The sequence below is a fragment of the Anolis sagrei genome, chromosome 11 (assembly GCF_037176765.1).
Source record: "Anolis sagrei isolate rAnoSag1 chromosome 11, rAnoSag1.mat, whole genome shotgun sequence".
Taxonomy (NCBI): Eukaryota; Metazoa; Chordata; class Lepidosauria; order Squamata; family Dactyloidae; genus Anolis; species Anolis sagrei.
In genome coordinates this window covers 5626163-5644552 of record NC_090031.1, presented here as the reverse complement: position 1 = coordinate 5644552, position 18390 = coordinate 5626163, and the positions used below count along the sequence as shown (strand labels likewise).

The window sequence follows — 18390 nt, the reverse complement described above, 5'->3', positions numbered from 1 at the left end:
CACCCTCTCCTTTTCCACCTCTACATCCTTCTACATCTCTACCTTCTTCTCTTTTTCCACTTTCTCCTTCACCACCATCTCCTTCTCCACCTCCACCTCCTTCAACACCTCTACCTTCTTCTTTTTCCACTTTCTCCTCCACCACCATCTCGTTCTTCTCCACCTCCTATACCGCTACCTTCTTCTCTTTTTCCATCTTCACCTCCACCACCATCTCCTTCTTCTCCACCTCCAACACCTCTACCTTCTTTTTCCACTTTCTCTTCCACCACCATCTCCTTCTTCTCAACCTCCTTCTATACCGCTACCTTCTTCTCTTTTTCCATCTTCACCTCCACCACCATCTCCTTCTTCTCCAACTCCTTCAACACCTCTACCGTCTTCTTTTTCCACTTTCTCCTCCACCACCATCTCCTTCTCCACCTCCTTCTATACCGCTACCTTCTTCTCTTTTTCCATTTTCACCTCCACCACCATCTCCTTCTTCTCCAACTCCTTCAACACCTCTACCGTCTTCTTTTTCCACTTTCTCCTCCACCACCATCTCCTTCTCCACCTCCTTCTATACCGCTACCTTCTTCTCTTTTTCCATCTTCACCACCACCTTCTCCTTTTCCTCCACCTTTACCTTCTTCTCCTTCTCCACCTCCACCTCCACCTTCTCCTTCTACTTCACCTCCACCACCACCATCACCACAATTTTCTGGGTAACTTATAGGTGAAATCTCAGCCTGGGACATCTATGAATGTTCACCATGCAAAGTTTCCTGGGTTTACCCATCCTAGAACACCCTTGTTTTTGATGTCATCTGGGACTGACCTCATACAGGGGATCCTTCCTCATGTTGCGCCCGGCCAAAGGCTCATCATACGGAAAGACAATGGAGTAGTTTTTGGCATACGACTCGTGGCTCCGCTCCCGAATCCAACGGTTGTTGCCAGTGAGATTGTGGTGAAACCTCCTAGAATGTGAAATGTGAAAATGTAAAAATGAGAAACCTTTGAAACCTTCTACCTAACTGGGAGATTAGCATAGGGATGAACTGCTGGTCATCTTGAAATGAAGCCATCAGTGAGAACTAGGCATTTTGGTACATCAGCCTCAGTCTTGCTCCAGGAGGCAACATTTCTCTAATGTCTTGCTTCAAGGGATGAAGCATTAAGCCAGTCCCTCAAGGATGCTGAATTCAGAACCTGATATAGAAAAACACACGTCTTCTGGTCTCCATTAATCAGCAGTCCAATAAGGACAGCAAATTGCTTGTGGCTGTGTACTTTTTGCTCATCCTTGATTTGGAAATTTCTGTTGTGGACAGATAGCTACTGCTTTGGGACAGAGGAAGTGAAAAATAAACCAGTGTCTCATTCATATTCCATCAGAACAGGATGTGGCTCTTACCGAATGTCATAGCTGTACATGTCCTTCTCGGGACGCCCATGGATGATCCAATAGGCCAGCTCCTTCCCACAACCACCTCCAAGCATCATGCCTAGAGGAGAGAGGGGCAGAAGAGTGAGTAGGTTGAGCAGGTTGTCTGGGGGGAAGAAGCTGTGAACTAATAAACTTCTGCTTTCAAAGAGAAGTAGGTTTGACTCTTACCTGCACTATTGAAACCGCAGCCAAGGAAAAAGCCCCTGACTTCTGGTGCTTCTCCCATGAGGGGCTTGTGATCAGCAGTAAATGATTCTAGAAAAGGAGACAGAGGCGGGTTATCTCTGGCCCTCCCTTCAAGCAGGTTAACGTATCTACCTTATGGGTTGGAATCCAAGTAGGTTGGACATATGGGACTTGCAATGGAGTTCTTGATATTTTTGATCCTCAAGAGATCTTGGAGCAGGTCAAGGTGCTATGAAGATCCATCAAAGCAGGAAGGTGATAAAGTTCCCTGAAGTAGGCAGGTACTGTGATGTTACCTCATCAGGAAGATACCATGAAGTTCCTTCTAGCAAGAAGGCATCATGAAGCTCACTCAAACAGGAAGGTGGCAGGAAGATCCACCAAAGCAGGAAGCTGTTATGAAGCTCCCTCAAACAAGAAGGTGCTATGAAGTTCCCTCAAAACAGGAAGGTGCTATGAAGCTCCCTCAAGCAAGATTAGGCCATGAAGTTCTCTCAAACAGGAAAGTGCTATGAAACATGCTCAAGGAAGAAGGTACTATGAAGCTCCCTCAAGCAAGAAGGTGCTATGAAGATCCACCAAAACGGGAAGGTGCTATGAAGCTCCCTCAAGCAAGAATGTGCAATGAAGTTCCCTCAAACAGGAAGGCGCTATGAAGATCCACTAAAGCAGGAAGGTGCTATGAAACACCCTCAAGGAAAAAGGTGCCATGAAGTTCCCTCAAGCAGGAAGGTGCCATGAAGCTTCCTCAAGGAAGAAGGTGCCATGAAGTTCCCTGAAACAGGAAGGTGCCATGGAGCTTACTCAAACAGGAAGGTGTTATGAAGTTCCACCAAAGCAGGAAAGTGCTATGAAGCTCCCTCCATCAAGAAGGTGCCATGAAGTTCCCTCAAACAGGAAGGTGCCATGAAACACCCTTAAGGAAGAAGGTGCTATGAAGTTCCCTCAAACAGGAAGGTGCTATGAAACATGCTCAAGGAAGAAGGTACAATGAAGCTCCTTCAAGCAAGAAGGTACAATTAAGCTCTGTCAAACAGAAAGGTATAATGAAGTTCCTTCAACTAAGAAGATACCATGAAGCTCTCTCAAGCAAGGATGTGCTATGGTGTTCCTTCAAGTAAGAAGAGATCATGAAATTCCCTCAAACAAAAAGGCTCCATGAAGTTCCCTCAAGCAAGATGATGCTATGAAGTTCCCTTCAATAGGAAGTTGCTATGAAGTTCCTTCAAGAAAGAAGATGCCATGAAACAGCCTCAAGCAGGAATTTTGGGGTCCTTACCTGGACCGCAGACTGTGGATTTAATCCCCGTCTTCTCCAGGACTGGGACACGATTGATGGCGCCTTCAATGTGTTGTGTGAAGACATCCCAATCCAGGTCAAAAAGGCCAAAGGCAAACTTGTCCTGCACCTGAAAGAGCAACAGCAGGCATGTACAATACGGAGAAGAAGAGATCACCTGAAGGATGGATTGGTCTTATAAGTCTGTCTTTGTTGCAACTCAGAGTAAGCTTCACCTTGCTTCCAAACACCACTACACAAGAGCTGTAGTTTTATAGTTTATTGAGGAGAAAATCCAAGTCCAAATAAAGAATAAGCATTGCAAAATTCCAAAGATTAAGGTTAAAAGCAGAATATAGTTCCAAAGATCTTCAGGTAAAAACAGGAGACATAATCCTATTGGCAAAGTTCAAAGCAGAGTCCCAGGTACAAGCAATGAAACAATTGCCCCATGAAGCACAATGCAAGAAATCCCAAGCGTTCTGCTTTCCAGGCTAAGGTTATTCCATGAAGCTTTCAGGCTAGTAAGCTATGTTGAACTGACGCTTTCTCAGAGTTTGCAAGAGGCCTAAATACCTTTCTCACATGAAAGCATTAGGCTCTCATCATCATAAAAGCATTGCGACGACCTTTCACTGAGCTGGCTTCTCGTCTGCTGGCCAGATGAGAACTCCACCTGACCCAGAGATCAAGGTGAGTTTGCCGGGTCAAGTCACTATCTACACTTTCGATATCAGCATGGGAAGGCACCTGCTCGCTATCTCCTTCGTTAAAATTCCTTTCTGGTGAGAACGGCTGTGTTGACACTGCACTGTCTGTGGGAGCCTCAGAAGCAGGCCCAGAGATTTGAGGCACAGACAAAGAACCAGGAAGCTGAATCCCAGCAGGAATCTGAATCCCATCATCCCCATCGTCGGAAAATAGCTCAGCCACAACAATCTTCCTACCAAGATCATCTTCAGAGATACAAGGAAACAGGAGACAGGGCCTTTTTGGTGGTGGCTTCAGAAGACCCTCCTGATGGGCAGGCCAATAGGTTGTCAATCACCAAATACTGCTTGGCTATCAAAAAGGAGTTCTTTTCACCTTGATGCAATGATGACAACCTGATGAAATCTTAATTTCTAAGTGGCCTTTTGAGGTTCTTGTTGAGTTGATCCAAAACTAATGGAAAACTCACGACTCGATGCACACGCACCTTCCAGCAAAAAAGAAATTATGATTATTACTTAAGAACACCACTCACCTCTTCCCAGAAAATTGGATTTGACTCATACCCGCCCACAGAAAGGGCATCGCCTTGGAGACGCAGATACACCGAGGCATCATGATCTCGAACGTTCGGCATGTTCTAAAAATATGCAGAGATAACGGCAGTCAGAAGTGGAGCAGGAGACCAAGCAAAGTGTCTCCGTGGCCAACGCACCCCACCAAAACAAGATGGATCACCTCCAGATGCCTTCAACTTTTGTGATGGGCACCCGAAATATCAATGAACGCTACCAAGACATGCCGCCAGGCATACGATCCTATAAATAATACGATGAGCAGCTCTGGATTATATACACCTCGGTCTTCTATTACATAATGTGTGAAGAATCCCTTTTTTATCCCTGTTGGGATAAAAGATGTCTATTGACTAAGGGGGCATCTACACTGTCCCAACCAGGGGGTTGGGAACCCTCTGGGTGTCACAAGGGGGTTTCAGAGGGGTCACCAAAGACCATCAGAACATATATATTTCTGATGGTCTTAGGAACCCCTTTGGCAGAGAAGGCGGAAGATCTCTCCACCTGTCCTTCTCTTCCTTTTTGGAAACAGATGGTGAATCCTCCCACCAAAAGCCCTCCTCCACCATGATTGGCTGGCCTCTCAGCCAAGGGGAGGGCTGTTTATGGGACTCCAAGTGGGGAGGGGAGAGCAGGCGTGCTCGGCGCATGGCAGCGTGATGCGTATATACAAGCAAGGGAGAGCATGCAAGGCTGGAGGGAAGCTCACACCAGCAAGTCCCTTCAAAGCAGAGCGGTTCTGTGTGCCAAGTTTGGTTCCAATTCCATCATTGGTGGAGTTCAGAACGCTCTTTGATTGCAGGTGAACTATAAATCCCAGTACCTACAACTCCCAAATGTCAAGGTCTATTTTGCCCAAACTCCATCATTGTTCCCATTTGGGCCTATTGAGTACTCATGCCAAGTTTGGTCCAGATCCAAGCCTATAGCTGAACCCCTACCTCCCCCCCCCCCCCCCAAATTTTTCCGGTTAAAAAAAATAACCGGGTTTACTCATGAATTTTAACTGGTTAACCAAATCCCCATGCAAAGTCTATGAGACGCAAAAAATTAAGAGTCCAGCCAGAACTGCAAGCACTATCTCAAGCAAATATTGACAATTTATTCACACTGTCATTACTTGCAGCAATAGTTGATGTAACAAAGCAACCAAGTTGGGGGGGGGGGTGTTGAATGCTCTCATTAAGCAGGCCAGACTTGGTGGAGGTGGTTGACAGGGGCGGAGCTGCAGGCTATTGAAGTTTGCTCTGCTACCTGCTGTGCTCTTTGCTTCAGCGTAACTCTAACCACACCCCTGAAATTTTCAAACCTCCCCCCAAATTTTCAACCCCCCCCCCTTGAAATTTTCAACCCTCCCCAATTTTTTTTTTCTGGCTACAGCCCTGTCCAGATCCATCATTGTTGGGGTCCACAGTGCTCTCTGCATGTAGGTGAACTACAACTCCCAAACTCAAGGTCAATGCCCACCAAACCCTTCCAGTATTTTCTGTTGATCATGGGAGTCCTGTGTGCCAAGTTTGGTTCCATTCCATCATTGGTGGAGTTCGGAATGCTCTTTTATTGCAGGTGAACTATAAATCCCAGCAACTACAATTCCCAAATGACAAAATCAAACCCACCTCCCCAACCCCACCAGGATTCAAATTCGGGTGTATCGGGTATTTGTGCCAAATTTGGCTTAGCGAATGAAAATACATCCTGCATATCAGATATTTACATGACAATTCATAACAGTAGAACAAAATAATTTTATGTTTGGGGGTCACTGCAACATAAGGAACTGAATTAAGGGGTCATGGCATTAGGAAGATTGAGAAACACTGTGCTATGGGATCCTGGGAGTTCCAGTTTGGCGAGTCAGAAAAGGATCACAACTTTTGGGAGGGACAGTTACACTTAATCATCCAATTACACCTCCCAAGGTTCCACAGTATAGCATCAGGGCAATTCAAATGGTGTCAAAACTGCATTAATTCTGCAGTGCAGATGCACCCTGAGAGGAGAGCAAAATCTCTAAGGACTGTGTTCTTGGAATAGAGTTTCATAATCTTAGTTCAGTCTCCTCCAAGTCTGATAGTAATTCCTTGGTCTTAGAGGGACATCTAGTGTCAGCTTCAGGAATACCAAATGTCTTGGACCAGATAGAACAATTTCATAGAATCATAGAATCAAAGAGTTGGAAGAGACCTCCTGGGCCATCCAGTCCAACCGCATTCTGCCAAGAAGCAGGAATATTGCATTCAAATCCCCCCTGACAGATGGCCATCCAGCCTCTGTTTCAAAGCTTCCAAAGAAGGAGCCTCCACCACACGCCGGGGCAGAGAGTTCCACTGCTGAACGGCTCTCACAGTCAGGAAGTTCTTCCTCATGTTCAGATGGAATCTCCTCTCTTGTAGTTTGAAGCCATTGCTCCATTGCATCCTAGTCTCCAAGGAAGCAGAAAACAAGCTTGCTCCCTCCTCCCTGTGGCTTCCTCTCACATATTTATACATGGCTATCATATCTCCTTCTCATCCTTCTCTTCTACAGGCGAAACATGCCCAGGTCCTTAAGCTGCTCCTCATAGGGCTTGTTCTCCAGACCCTTGATCATTTTAGTCGCCCTCCTCTAGACACATTCCAGCTTGTCAATATCTCTCTTGATATTTCTCCTAAGACATTATTAGCTCAGAATTTTGCAAAGGATCTTTTGTTGACCCACAAACTACCTGGCATGCCTTGAAAACTATAATAAATACAGCCCAGGACTTCTTGGTTATGGTTGGTTTTAAATGGCTTAGAGTTGACTTTGATTTACAGTGATCCACTTTGAAGTCAACTTCAATAGCTACTGGAGATTCATAGAATCATAGAAACCTAGAGTTGGAGGAGACCTTGTGGGCTATCCAGTCCAACCCTTTCCTGCCAAGAAGCACGAAAATTGCATTCAAAGCAGTCTTCTTTTCTTACAGCCTTCTAGAGTCAAATCATCTCATTATATGCTCAAAGTACAACAACCTCAGTTGAGTCATCTTGACTTCTAGGAAGGGTTTCAAAGAGAAGATTCTGCTATTGATCAGGCAGAGGAAGCCATTGTTTGGGATTCCTGTGTTCATTCCCAGGCAACAGAAAGTGGAAATTTCAGTTCTCTCATGAAACGGCCTTCTGCCAATGAGGAGTTTTCCTGAGAAGCCAGATTAGGTTTGAGAACAGAGGGAGTGAAAGATAAACTAATTACATGGTCTGAGAGAATCTGTGAGAAGTCCTTGAAGACCAGGTGCATTCGGCACGATCTCACAGCTACTTGGTCGGGCTTAAATTAAGTGGTGTTTACTTGGTGTCTTTCAGAGGAGACAACGTTGCTATAAGAATGGCTTTCCTGTCTTGGCTCTCAAGCTCATTATTCAAGTTTCTGTTTTTGCTTATAGATTTATGCTGGAGATTTTGGCTCTATTGACTTCATGTTCCTTGCCCTTCTTGGACTGCTGCTATTTTGTATTTCTTATTCTATTGCACTTTGAGAAATGCCCTATTTCCCTTTGTACATGCTTCTCATAATAAACTTTGGTAGATAGTACTCCTGGACTCTGGTGTGAAAAGGTGCCTCAAGGCTAGAGTGCAACACTCCACAGCATACTGACCCGGATTCCTTCAATCCTCTCTGTAACCACATAGGCATGATGCATTGCAATGAGGGGAACATTGACCCCCGCCATCTTCCCCAGGGCCTGGGACCACACTCCTGTGGGAGAAAGAGAGTTGATGTTGGAGGAACATGACAGTGTAGATGTATCTAGTGGCCACAGGGTAGATCAGATCAACAGGAAGATCAACAGGAAGATCAGATGGGTAAAGTGTCACACAGGGAACCTAAGGGAATCTTAGATGGTCCCCACATTTGATGCCATAGTGCAGCGGTTCTCAACCTGGAGGTCGCGACCCAAAGGTAGATCGTTAGGTCATTTTCTGGGGGTTGCCAAGGTGCGAATATGGCTGCCGACCCCCGGAGCCAGCCACATGGCACTCCTGGCAGGCTCCTTCTCCTGCTCTTCCCACAGACCTGTGGGTAGTCAGGAGGAGGAGCTTTGGAGGCAAAGGCATGGGGGAAGAAGACGCTCTTTGTTCAGGCCGCAAGGTGAGTAAACCTCGTCCTGCCGTCCCCATGCCTGACCATCTGTGGAGCCTTCACCACCTGGCCTTTGGCTTCTTCCAATCTCAGAAGGGAATGAGGGACAGGTGGAGGGAGTTCTCTGTGCCAAGTTTGAGTGCACTGCATGGTTACTTGAGTTCAGAATGCTTTTGGATGGGAGAGGACTATATATCCCAGTAGCTCCAAAATGCCAAGGTCTATGTACCCCAGTCCTCTCCAGTATTTCCTGTTCACCATCGGAATTCTCTATGCCAAGTTTGAGTGCATTGCATGGTTGCATGAGTTCAAGAATGCTTTTGGGTGGGAGAGGGCTATATATCCCAGCAGCTCCAAAATGCCAAGGTACCCCAATCCTCTCCAGTAATTTCTGTTGGTTATGGGAGTTCTGTATGCCAAGCTTCTTCAATTCCATTTTTCTTGGAGTTCAGAATGCTCTTTGATGGCTGAGGAACTATAAATCCCAGCAACTGCAACACCCAAATGTTAAGATAATTTCCCCCAAATTCCACCATTGTTCAAATTTGGGCATATTGAGTATTCATGCCAAGTTTGGTCCAGATCCATAGTCATTTGGATTCTCAGTGCTTTCCGGATGTAGGTGAACTACATCTCCCATAAATCACTGTCAATTCCTCCTAAACTCCTCCAGTATTTTCTGTTGGTCATGGGAGTTCTATGTGCCAAGTTTGGTTCAGGTCTGTAATTCATGGGGGATCTCAGTGGTCTGTGGAAGTCAGAGCTGAACTGGTTGAAGGTACTGCTTATCCCATCATCCATTATCCATACTCCCCTAAACATATTGTTTTTGTGATTAATCACTATTCTTTAATTATGTTCAACTTGTAACAATGAAAATACATCCTGCATATTAGGTATTTGCATTAGAATTCATAAGAGTAGCAAAATTATTTATGAAGTAGCAACGAAAATATGGTTGGGGGTCACCACAACACAAGGAACTTTATTTGGGGGTCACTGCATTAGAAAGGTTGAGAACCACTGCCATAGTGATTGGATAGGAGGAAGTCCTGACTTTGGTAGCACAGGTGGGGTAAGTTGATGTCTGTATATTTACCTGCACAGTTGACCACACAAGGCGTCTTGATTGTCCCAGCATTTGTCACCACAGCTGCCACCCTTTGGACACCCAAGTCGTCCATCTTCACCTCTATCCCTGTTACTGGGCAGTTTTCGATCACCTAGAAAACAAGGACACATAAGAGGCATTCCCTCTAGACATCTCTAGTATTATTGGACAAGGAGGACCATAGAGCCTCATTCGAGGACCTAGAGAAATATAGGACATTTTGGCACTACAACATCCCAATATGAAGTGGGTTGAGATGCCCAACACCGAAGCTTTAGTTACCAAAGCTCCCAAGGCACTGGCTGCTCGGGTGAGGGTTGTGCATGTCCCAGCTGGATCCATGGTGCCATCTTTAGGGACATAAAGGGTTCCATAAAGATCATCCACGTTCATCAAGGGATACAAGTCCTTTGTTTCCGCCGGAGACAAGACGTATGACTCGATGCCGTAAACTTTGCCCAGCTACAAAAGAGGTTAAGACATATATCGATCAACAGGGAGGGTCTAGGACAGTATTTCACACCCTTCCTAGTGCCGCGACACCTTAACACAGTTCCTCACGTTGTGGTGACCCCCAACCATAACATTATTTTCGTTGCTACTTCATTCACTGGACCAAATTTGACACAAATACCCGATACGCCCAAATTTGAATACTAGTGGTGTTTGGGGGGGGGGGGGTTGATTTTGTGATCTGAGAGTTGTAGTTCCTGGGATTTGTAGTTCACCTACAATCAAAGAACATTCTGAGCTCCACCAATGATGGAACTGAACCAATCTCGGCACACTGAACTCCCATGACCAACAGAAAATACTGTGAGGGTTTGGTGGACTTTGACATTGAGTTTTGGAGTTGTAGTTTACCTACATAGAGAGAATACTGTGGACCAAAACAATGATGGATCTGGACCAAACTTGGCATGGATACTCAATATGCCCAAATGTGAGCACTGCTGGAGTTTGGGGAAAATAGACCTTGACATTTGGGAGTTGTAGTTGCTGGGATTTATAGTTCACTTACAATCAAAGAGCATTCTGAACCTCACCAATGACAGAATTGGGCCAAACTTCCCACACAGAACCCCCATGACCAACAGAAAATACTGTTGATTTTTCTGATGGTCTTTGGCAACCTCTTTGACACTGCCACATGGCCCTCCCCCAGGGGTCCCGATCCCCCAGGCTGAGTAACGCTAGTCTAGGAGGATCGAAAATATCTCAGAATCCCAAATAGGCTTCCAAGCATTACAGAATTCAAACAAAAATGGATGGAGTGAGTTTTGATTCTTAAGTTTTTGCATGGGTGTTCCCCCTCTGTGTTTCTTAATATCCGTTTGTATATACAAAACATATGAATTAGATATGACTTACTAATTAAGAACAAGGTTTTGCACACTCCTACTGTGCATTAAAGCTGCCGCCTCACTAAACTACAACTCCTAGGACTCCACGTGCTACAATTGTTATGATAGGGTTGGGAATCAATTCAACTTACAGACATGAGCCGTTTATATTCATCCAGCCTTTGTTTGTTGGATGCAATGAAGAGGCCGCCATTTTGGATCCATCCCGTGTGAAGCCCCGTCTCTTGCTCCAAATCCCGGCTGACCACATTGCGGGTGTGCGCCAACAGCTCCACTTCCACATCGCTTGGGCGCAACTGCCACAAAAGACCTGAAAAAGAGGCACCAGAAAAGTGGACAAATACTTTAGTCCACTAAAGTATTTGAGATAACTCACATACATTGGCCACCTTCATCCAAGCAGCAGGATGTACATAGACTTATCTGGACACATATTGCAACTGTATGCTTACTTGCCATATTCCAGGTGGTCCTTGGCATGCTATGATCACCTTCATCCAACCAACCAGAGTTGTGCAGACCTCTCCACAGGATCCACATATTATAACTGTACATGCTATGATCACCTTCATCTAACAAGAGGTGTGTGGACTTCTCCATTGGACTCATATATGACAACTGCATGTTACGATCAACTTCATCCAATAAACAGGAGATATGTGGACCTCTTCATTGGAACCATATATTATAGATGTTTACCTGCATGCTACGATCACCTTCATCCAAGAAACAAGTGACATGTAGACCTCTCCATTAGACTCGTCTATTATAGCTGTACATCTATCTGCATGCTATTATCACCTTCATCCGACAAAATAGTGGTATATGGACCTCTCCATTGGACCCATGTATTATAGCTGTATACCTACTTGCTATGATCACCTTCATCCAACCATCAGAAGATATGTGGACCTCTTCATTGGAGCTATGTATTATAGCTGTATGTTTACCTACATGCTATGATTATCTTCATCCAACAAATAGGAGGTATGTGGACCTCTCCATCAGTCCCATATATTATAGCTGTATGTTTACTTGCATGCTATGACCACCATCCAACAAACAGGAGATATGGGGACCATTATAGTATAACTGTATGTTTACCTACATGCTATGATCACCTTCATCTGACAAACATGGATCCCTCCACTGGGCCCATATATTATAGCTGTATGTTGACCTACATGCTATGATGACCTTCATCCAACCAATAGGAGATATGGGGAACTTTCCACTGGACCCATATATTATAGCTGTATGTTTACCTGCATGCTACAATCACCTTTATCAAACCAACAGGAGGTAAGTGGACCTCTCCATTGGACCCATGTATTATAACTGTATGTCTACTTGTATGCTACGATCATCTTCATCCAACTAGCAGGAGATATAGGGACCTCTCAAATGGACCCATATATTATAACTTTATGTCTACCTGTATGCTATGATCAACTTCATCCAACCAACAGGAGATATGTGGACCATTCCATATTATTTGTTTACCTGCCGTATGCCAGGTGGTCCCTGAAGTCAAGCGGTCCCTCTCCAGCAGGACGACGTTAGTCACCCCCATCTTGGCAAGATGGTAGACAGTTTGGCACCCAAGGCTACCTCCGCCAACCACAACCACATCGGCCGATGCTGGAAGAGGCTTTGTAGGCCCTTGTCCTCCTGGAGGACTCCCTTCCTTCAGTGTTTTTTCATAAGGGACATTCTTTTCAGTTGTTTGGCTGGCCCCACTGCTGAAGAACTGGACGCAACACTTGGAGGACGGAGCCTGGAAAGAGGAAGCTATCCGGAAAGCACATCTCAAGTTGGCCATGGTGATCTGGAAGGATTGGAGAGAGGAACGCTGAGAAAGAAGGAATCTGAACAGCTTGAACATTCGCAATTCCCAGGTGGAAAGATGGCGCCACGTAACAGATGCGACTTGATGCCATCTGGTGAAGGATGCGAAATGGAGCCTCCTTCACCAGATGGTTTCTCAGTAGGTCAGCTCCAAGGCATGTCGGGAGTCATAGTTATGTATCCAAATTGATGCCAAGGGGTTCTGTAGAATTAATGCAGTTTGAGACGACTTGAACTGTCATGGCTCAATGCTATGGAATTGTGTGAGTTGTAGTTTCAGATGGTCTTTGATCTTCTTCACCAAAGAGTGTGGTTGCAAAGCTACAAAACAATACTATGGAGATGTGGCAGTTCAAAGCGGTGCCAAATTGCATCTATTCCTCAATGCAAAGACTCCCTGGGACACTTCTGGGACCTGTATTTTCTTCTTTGCATGTGTGGAAACACTTGTAAGTGTTCAAGACTTTAGAACTTGCAAGTGGAAACAATGGCAATTTATCAAGCAAGGGTTTCCCAAACAATGGAAACACTTCTTTGCACTTTTGGAAACACTTGCAAGTTATTAAGCAAACGTTTCCAAAAACTGGAAAACACTTTTTTGCACTTTTGGAAACACTTGCAAGCGTTTAGATTTTAAAACTTGCATATGGAAACAATGGCAATGTATCAAGCAAGGGTTTCCCAAACAATGGAAACACTTCTTTGCACTTTTGGAAACACTTGCAAGTGTTTAAACTTTAGGACTTGCAAGCAAAAACACTTGCAAATAATCAAGCAAAGCAAAGGTTTTTTAAAAATATAAATACTTCTTTGCACTTTTGGAAACACTTTCTTTATCATCCTTTCCCTTTCTTTATGTTCTGATGCTTCCAAGATTGGACTTTTTCCCTTTTGGAAACATTTTGTGACTTTTGTTTCGTAACCCAGTCCTTTGTTTTGGCATTTCTAGGAACCGATGGGGTTTTTTTCTTCCCCTTTGCACTTTTGGAAAGACTTGGCAACTTTTGTTTTGTGGACTTTTTCACGGACGTGGGTTTCATGTCATGCCTCCAGGCTCCCTCCATGCTTCCTTGCTTTTTACAACTCAGTTACTCAGCCTTTTGCAAAATCAGCAAATTCTTCGGCCGGAGCCAGATCGGTTATCTCTGCTTCCGCAGCAGAGGCTCACGACTCCGATAGACTTTCCCCTTTTGCTTTTCCAAAGAAGTACCTGTGTTAGGATGCATTTAGCTGACACCACTTGGATTGAAACAGCTCAATGCTATGGGATCCTGGGAGCTATAGTTCAGAGGGGCAAAGGCAAAAGACCTTGTCGGACTACAACTCCCAGATTTCCATCGTGGCAGCTCATGTGGAGAGGGTCAAACTCCAGCTCATTCCACAGTCTAGATCTCACGACAACTCAGCACTGAACTGTTGATACAAGTGAAAAGTGTTGCCTGCTTAGGTCACACGGGGATCTTGCAAAACTACAACTCCCAGGACCCCATAGGCTTGAGCCATAGCAGTTCAAGGGGTGCCAAGCCGCACTGAACCCAAACAGTAGATGCAATCAAAGAATGTCACCCACTCAAGTCTTCTAAGTTGTCAAACTATAACTCCCAGGATCCAATAGTATAGCAGTTCAAGTGTAGATGCAATCCAAGATCCTCTCTTGCTCAGGCCTTGCGATGATCTTGTCACACTACATCTCCCAGGATCCTATAGCTTTGGGTTATAGCAGTTCACGTTAGGTCACACGTTAGATTGTAGATGCAATCCAAGGGCCTCATTTGCTCAGGTTTTGCAAAGTCCTTGTCAAACTACATCTCCCAGGATCCCATACCATTGAGTTATTGCAATTCAAATGTAGATGCAATACTATATGTGTAGATGCAATCCAAGAGCCTCACCTGCTCACGTCTTGCAAGGACCTTGTCAAACTACAACTCCCAGGATCCATTAACATTGAGCTATAGCAGTTCAAGTGATGTCAAACTATAGGTATAGATGCAATCCAAGAGCCTCGCCTGTTCAAGTCTTGCAAGAGCCTTGTCAAACTACAACTCCCAGGATTCCATAACATTGAGCTATAACAGTTCAAGTAATGTCAAACTATAAGGAGAGATGCAATCCAAGACCCTTGTCTGCTCAAGTCTTGCAAGGGGCTTGTCAAACTACAACTCCCAGGATTCCATAACATTGAGCTATAGCAGTTCAAATGATGTCAAACTATAAGGAGAGATGCAATCCAAGACCCTCGCCTGCTCAAATCTTGCAAGGGGCTTGTCAAACTACAACTCCCAGGATCCATTAACATTGAGCTATAGCACTTCAAGTGATGTCAAACTATAAGTAGAGATGCAATCCCAGACCCTTGTCTGCTCAAGTCTTGCAAGGTCCTTGTCAAACTACAACTCCCAGGATCCCATAACAATGATTTCTAGCAGTTCAAGTGAAGGTGCAACCCAAGAGCCTCACTTGCTCAAGGTCCTTGTCAAACTATAACTCCCAGGATCCCATAGCACTGAGAATAAATGCAGTTTGACTCCACTTGGTGTGAGACTCTGGGAGTTCTAGTTTGACAACAAACTACAAACCCTATTATAACTATTATGTTGTTGTTGTTGTTGCATAATCCCAAGGTTCCTTGCCACTTCTAGTGATTCCAAACTCTGGTCTTCCAAGTGTTTTGGGACTCCAGCTCCCATAATCCCCTGCTCATTGGCCAAAAACAGCTGAGGCTTCTGGGAGTTGTAGTCCATGGCACCTGGAGGACTTTGGAGTATGGGAAACCCAGGCAAGCCTTAGCCTTCTCTGCCAAAGAGTGGCCCAACTAAGCCTGGATTAACTCCAGTTTGGAACTGCATTATATGACGAGTGTAGACCCCTCTGTTCCAGGAATAGTTCCCATTCCTCTCCTCCCCAGCCCTCCCTTCTTTTTGGGGGGTTCTCTAACCTGGCCTCCTGCTTGCCTGGAAGGAAGTCACGTTGGCTTGTATCCACGCGTGGGAAAGCAAACCCAAGCCTTTCCTAGCAGGGACAATGGACGAGGGAAGGGGGCGGTGTCGCTTTGCAGGGCTCTCATTGGCCGAGGGGTGGGAAAGGGGGCGGGGCGTGGGCGGGGTCACGAGTGGAGGGACCCACCCCCCTTTTCTGGCTTCTGAGTGAAGGAGGGGGAGGATTGCAAGTTGGCACCACTTGGAACTGCTATTCATTCAATGGTATGGGATCCTGGGAGCTGTCCTTTGGGAAGCACCAACACTCCTATACTAGGGGCCTTGTCAAACTACAACTCCCAGGATCCCATAGTATTGCATTACAGCACTTCAAGGGATGTCATATTATATGTAGATGAAATCCAAGAGCCTCACTTGATCAAGTTTTGCAAGGACCTTGTCAAACTACAACACCCAGGAACCCATAACATTGAGTATAGATGTAATCCAAGAGCCTTGCAAGGACCTTGTCAAACTACAACTCCCACTGCAGAAGGACTGCAAGTTGGCACCACTTGGAATGGCTATGAGATCCTGGGAACTGCCCTTTGGGGAGGCACTAACCCTCTTGGGCTAGGGACCTTGTCAAACTGCAACTCCCAGGATCCCATAGTATTGAATTACAGCACTTCAAGGGATGTCATCTTATAAGTGTATATGAAATCCAAGAGCCTCACCTGCTCAAGACTTGCAAGGATCTTGTCAAACTACAACACCCAGGAATCCATAACATTGAGTATAGATGCAATCCAAAGGCCTCACTTGCTCAGACCTTGCAAGGACCTTGTCAAACTACAACTCCCAGGATCCCATAGTATTACATTACAGCACTTCAAGGGATGTCGTATTATAAGTGTACATGAAATCCAAGAGCCTCACCTGCTCAAGTTGGCACCACTTGTAACGGCTATGAGATCCTGAGAACTGTCCTTTGGGGAGGCACTTACCCTCTTGGGCCAGGGACCTTGTCAAACTACAACTCCCAGGATCCCATAACATTGAGTTACAGCAAATTCAAGTGGTGCCAAACTGCATTAAATCATTCCACAGTGTAGACACCTCCTTCCTTTGATTGGCTGTATTTGACCCTTTTTTTATCCTTTGACCATTGTTTTTGAAGGACTTACTGGCTTCCTTCAAGGCTCTCCTTGCTTTCAGGATGTTTGTTTTTCACTGATGGTAACTTTATGATGACTGGAGTTACTTATTAGCCTTTGTCCCCTGTGTATCTTTCACTACACTGAACTATAGCTCCCAGGATCCCATAGCATTGAGTTATATATAACACTGCAAGTGATGTCATACTATAATAAGTGTAGATGCAATCCAAGCGACTCACCTGATCAGGCCTTGTGAGGACCTTGTCAAACTACAACTACCAGGACGCCATAGTGCGGTGCCATGAGTAGCTAAAGTGGTGCTAAGCTGGAGACTAGGACACGGAACAATGGCTTCAAACTACAACAAAGGAGATTCCATCTGAACATTAGGAAAAACTTCCTAACTGTGAGGGCCGTTCAGCTGTGGAACTCTCTGCCCCGGAGTGTGGTGGAGGCTCCTTCTTTGGAAGCTTTTAAACAGAGGCTGGATGGCCATCTATCGGGACTAGGGTTACTTATCGGGAGTGCTTTGAATGCAATATTCCTGCTTCTTGGCAGAATGGGGTTGGACTAGATGGCCCATGAGGTCTCTTCCAACTCTATGAGCCTATGATTCTAAACTAATATCCCATAGCACAGTGTCATGAGGAGCTAAAGTGGTGCTCTTCCAACAGCCAATCTCTCTCCAATGCCAAAGATATAGCTTAATGGTGTAACTATTGACCCTTTCCGCTCCCTTGGCAGCCACCTCTCCACCAAAATCAACACTGACACTGAAATACAACACCGCCTGAGCTCTGCGAGTGCAGTTTTTTTCCGAATGAAGCAGAGAGTGTTTGAGGACTGGGACATCCATAGGGAGACCAAGGGGCTTGTTTACAAAGCTATTGTCCTCCCAACCCTGCTATACGCCTGCAAAAAGTGGGCTGTCTATAGACATTAACATTGACACTGAAATACAACACCGCCTGAGCTCTGCGAGTGCAGCATTTTTCCAAATGAAGCAGAGAGTGTTTGAGGACTGGGACATCCGTAAGGATACCAAAGTGCTTGTTTATAAAGCTATTGTTCTCCCAATCCTGCTCTATGCCTGAGAAACGTGGACTGTCTACAGACGTCATATGCAACTCCTGGAACGATTCCATCGATGCTGCCTCTGGAAAATCCTGCAAATCTCTTGGGAAGACCAGCGGACAAACGTCAGCATGCTGGAAGAAACAAAGACCACCAGCATTGAAGCGATGGTCCTCCGCCATCAACTCCGCTGAACCGACCACGTTCTCTGGATGCCCGACTACCGTCTCCCAAAGCACTTGCTCTACTCCGAACTCAAGGACAGAAAATGGAATGTTGGAGGACAGGAAAAGAGATTGAAAGATGGGCTCAAAGCCAACCTTAAAAATTCTGGCATAGACACTGAGAACTGGGAAGCCCTGGCCCTTGAGCGCTCCAGCTGGAGGTCAGCTGTGACCAGCAGTGCTGTAGAATCTGAAGAAGAACGAATGGAGGACGAGAGAGAGAAACGTGCCAAGAGGAAGGTGCATTAAGCCAACCCTGACCGGGACCGCCTTCCATCTGGAAACCAATGCCCTCACTGTGGGAGAAGATGCAGGTCAAGAATTGGGCTCCACAGTCACCTACAGACCCACCGCCAGGACACTAGACTTGGAGGACCATCATCCTCGGACTATGAGGGATC

At 45.5% G+C, this 18390-nt stretch overlaps 1 protein-coding gene across 1 annotated transcript in view; it reads right to left on the bottom strand.

Annotated features, from left to right (window-relative positions):
- Positions 1 to 15650, bottom strand: part of SARDH (sarcosine dehydrogenase) — a 41765-nt gene extending 26115 nt beyond the window's left edge. The window contains exons 1-11 of the mRNA XM_060757458.2: positions 15552 to 15650; positions 12269 to 12593; positions 10897 to 11075; positions 9684 to 9863; positions 9390 to 9513; positions 7806 to 7906; positions 4144 to 4248; positions 2898 to 3027; positions 1601 to 1687; positions 1400 to 1490; positions 821 to 962 (exon numbers count right to left, since the gene is read on the bottom strand). Coding sequence (XP_060613441.2) covers positions 821 to 962; positions 1400 to 1490; positions 1601 to 1687; positions 2898 to 3027; positions 4144 to 4248; positions 7806 to 7906; positions 9390 to 9513; positions 9684 to 9863; positions 10897 to 11075; positions 12269 to 12587 — 1458 coding nt within the window. The 5' untranslated portion in view covers positions 12588 to 12593; positions 15552 to 15650. The remainder of the gene's footprint in view (positions 1 to 820; positions 963 to 1399; positions 1491 to 1600; positions 1688 to 2897; positions 3028 to 4143; positions 4249 to 7805; positions 7907 to 9389; positions 9514 to 9683; positions 9864 to 10896; positions 11076 to 12268; positions 12594 to 15551) is intronic.
- Positions 15651 to 18390: the final 2740 nt, after the last annotated feature.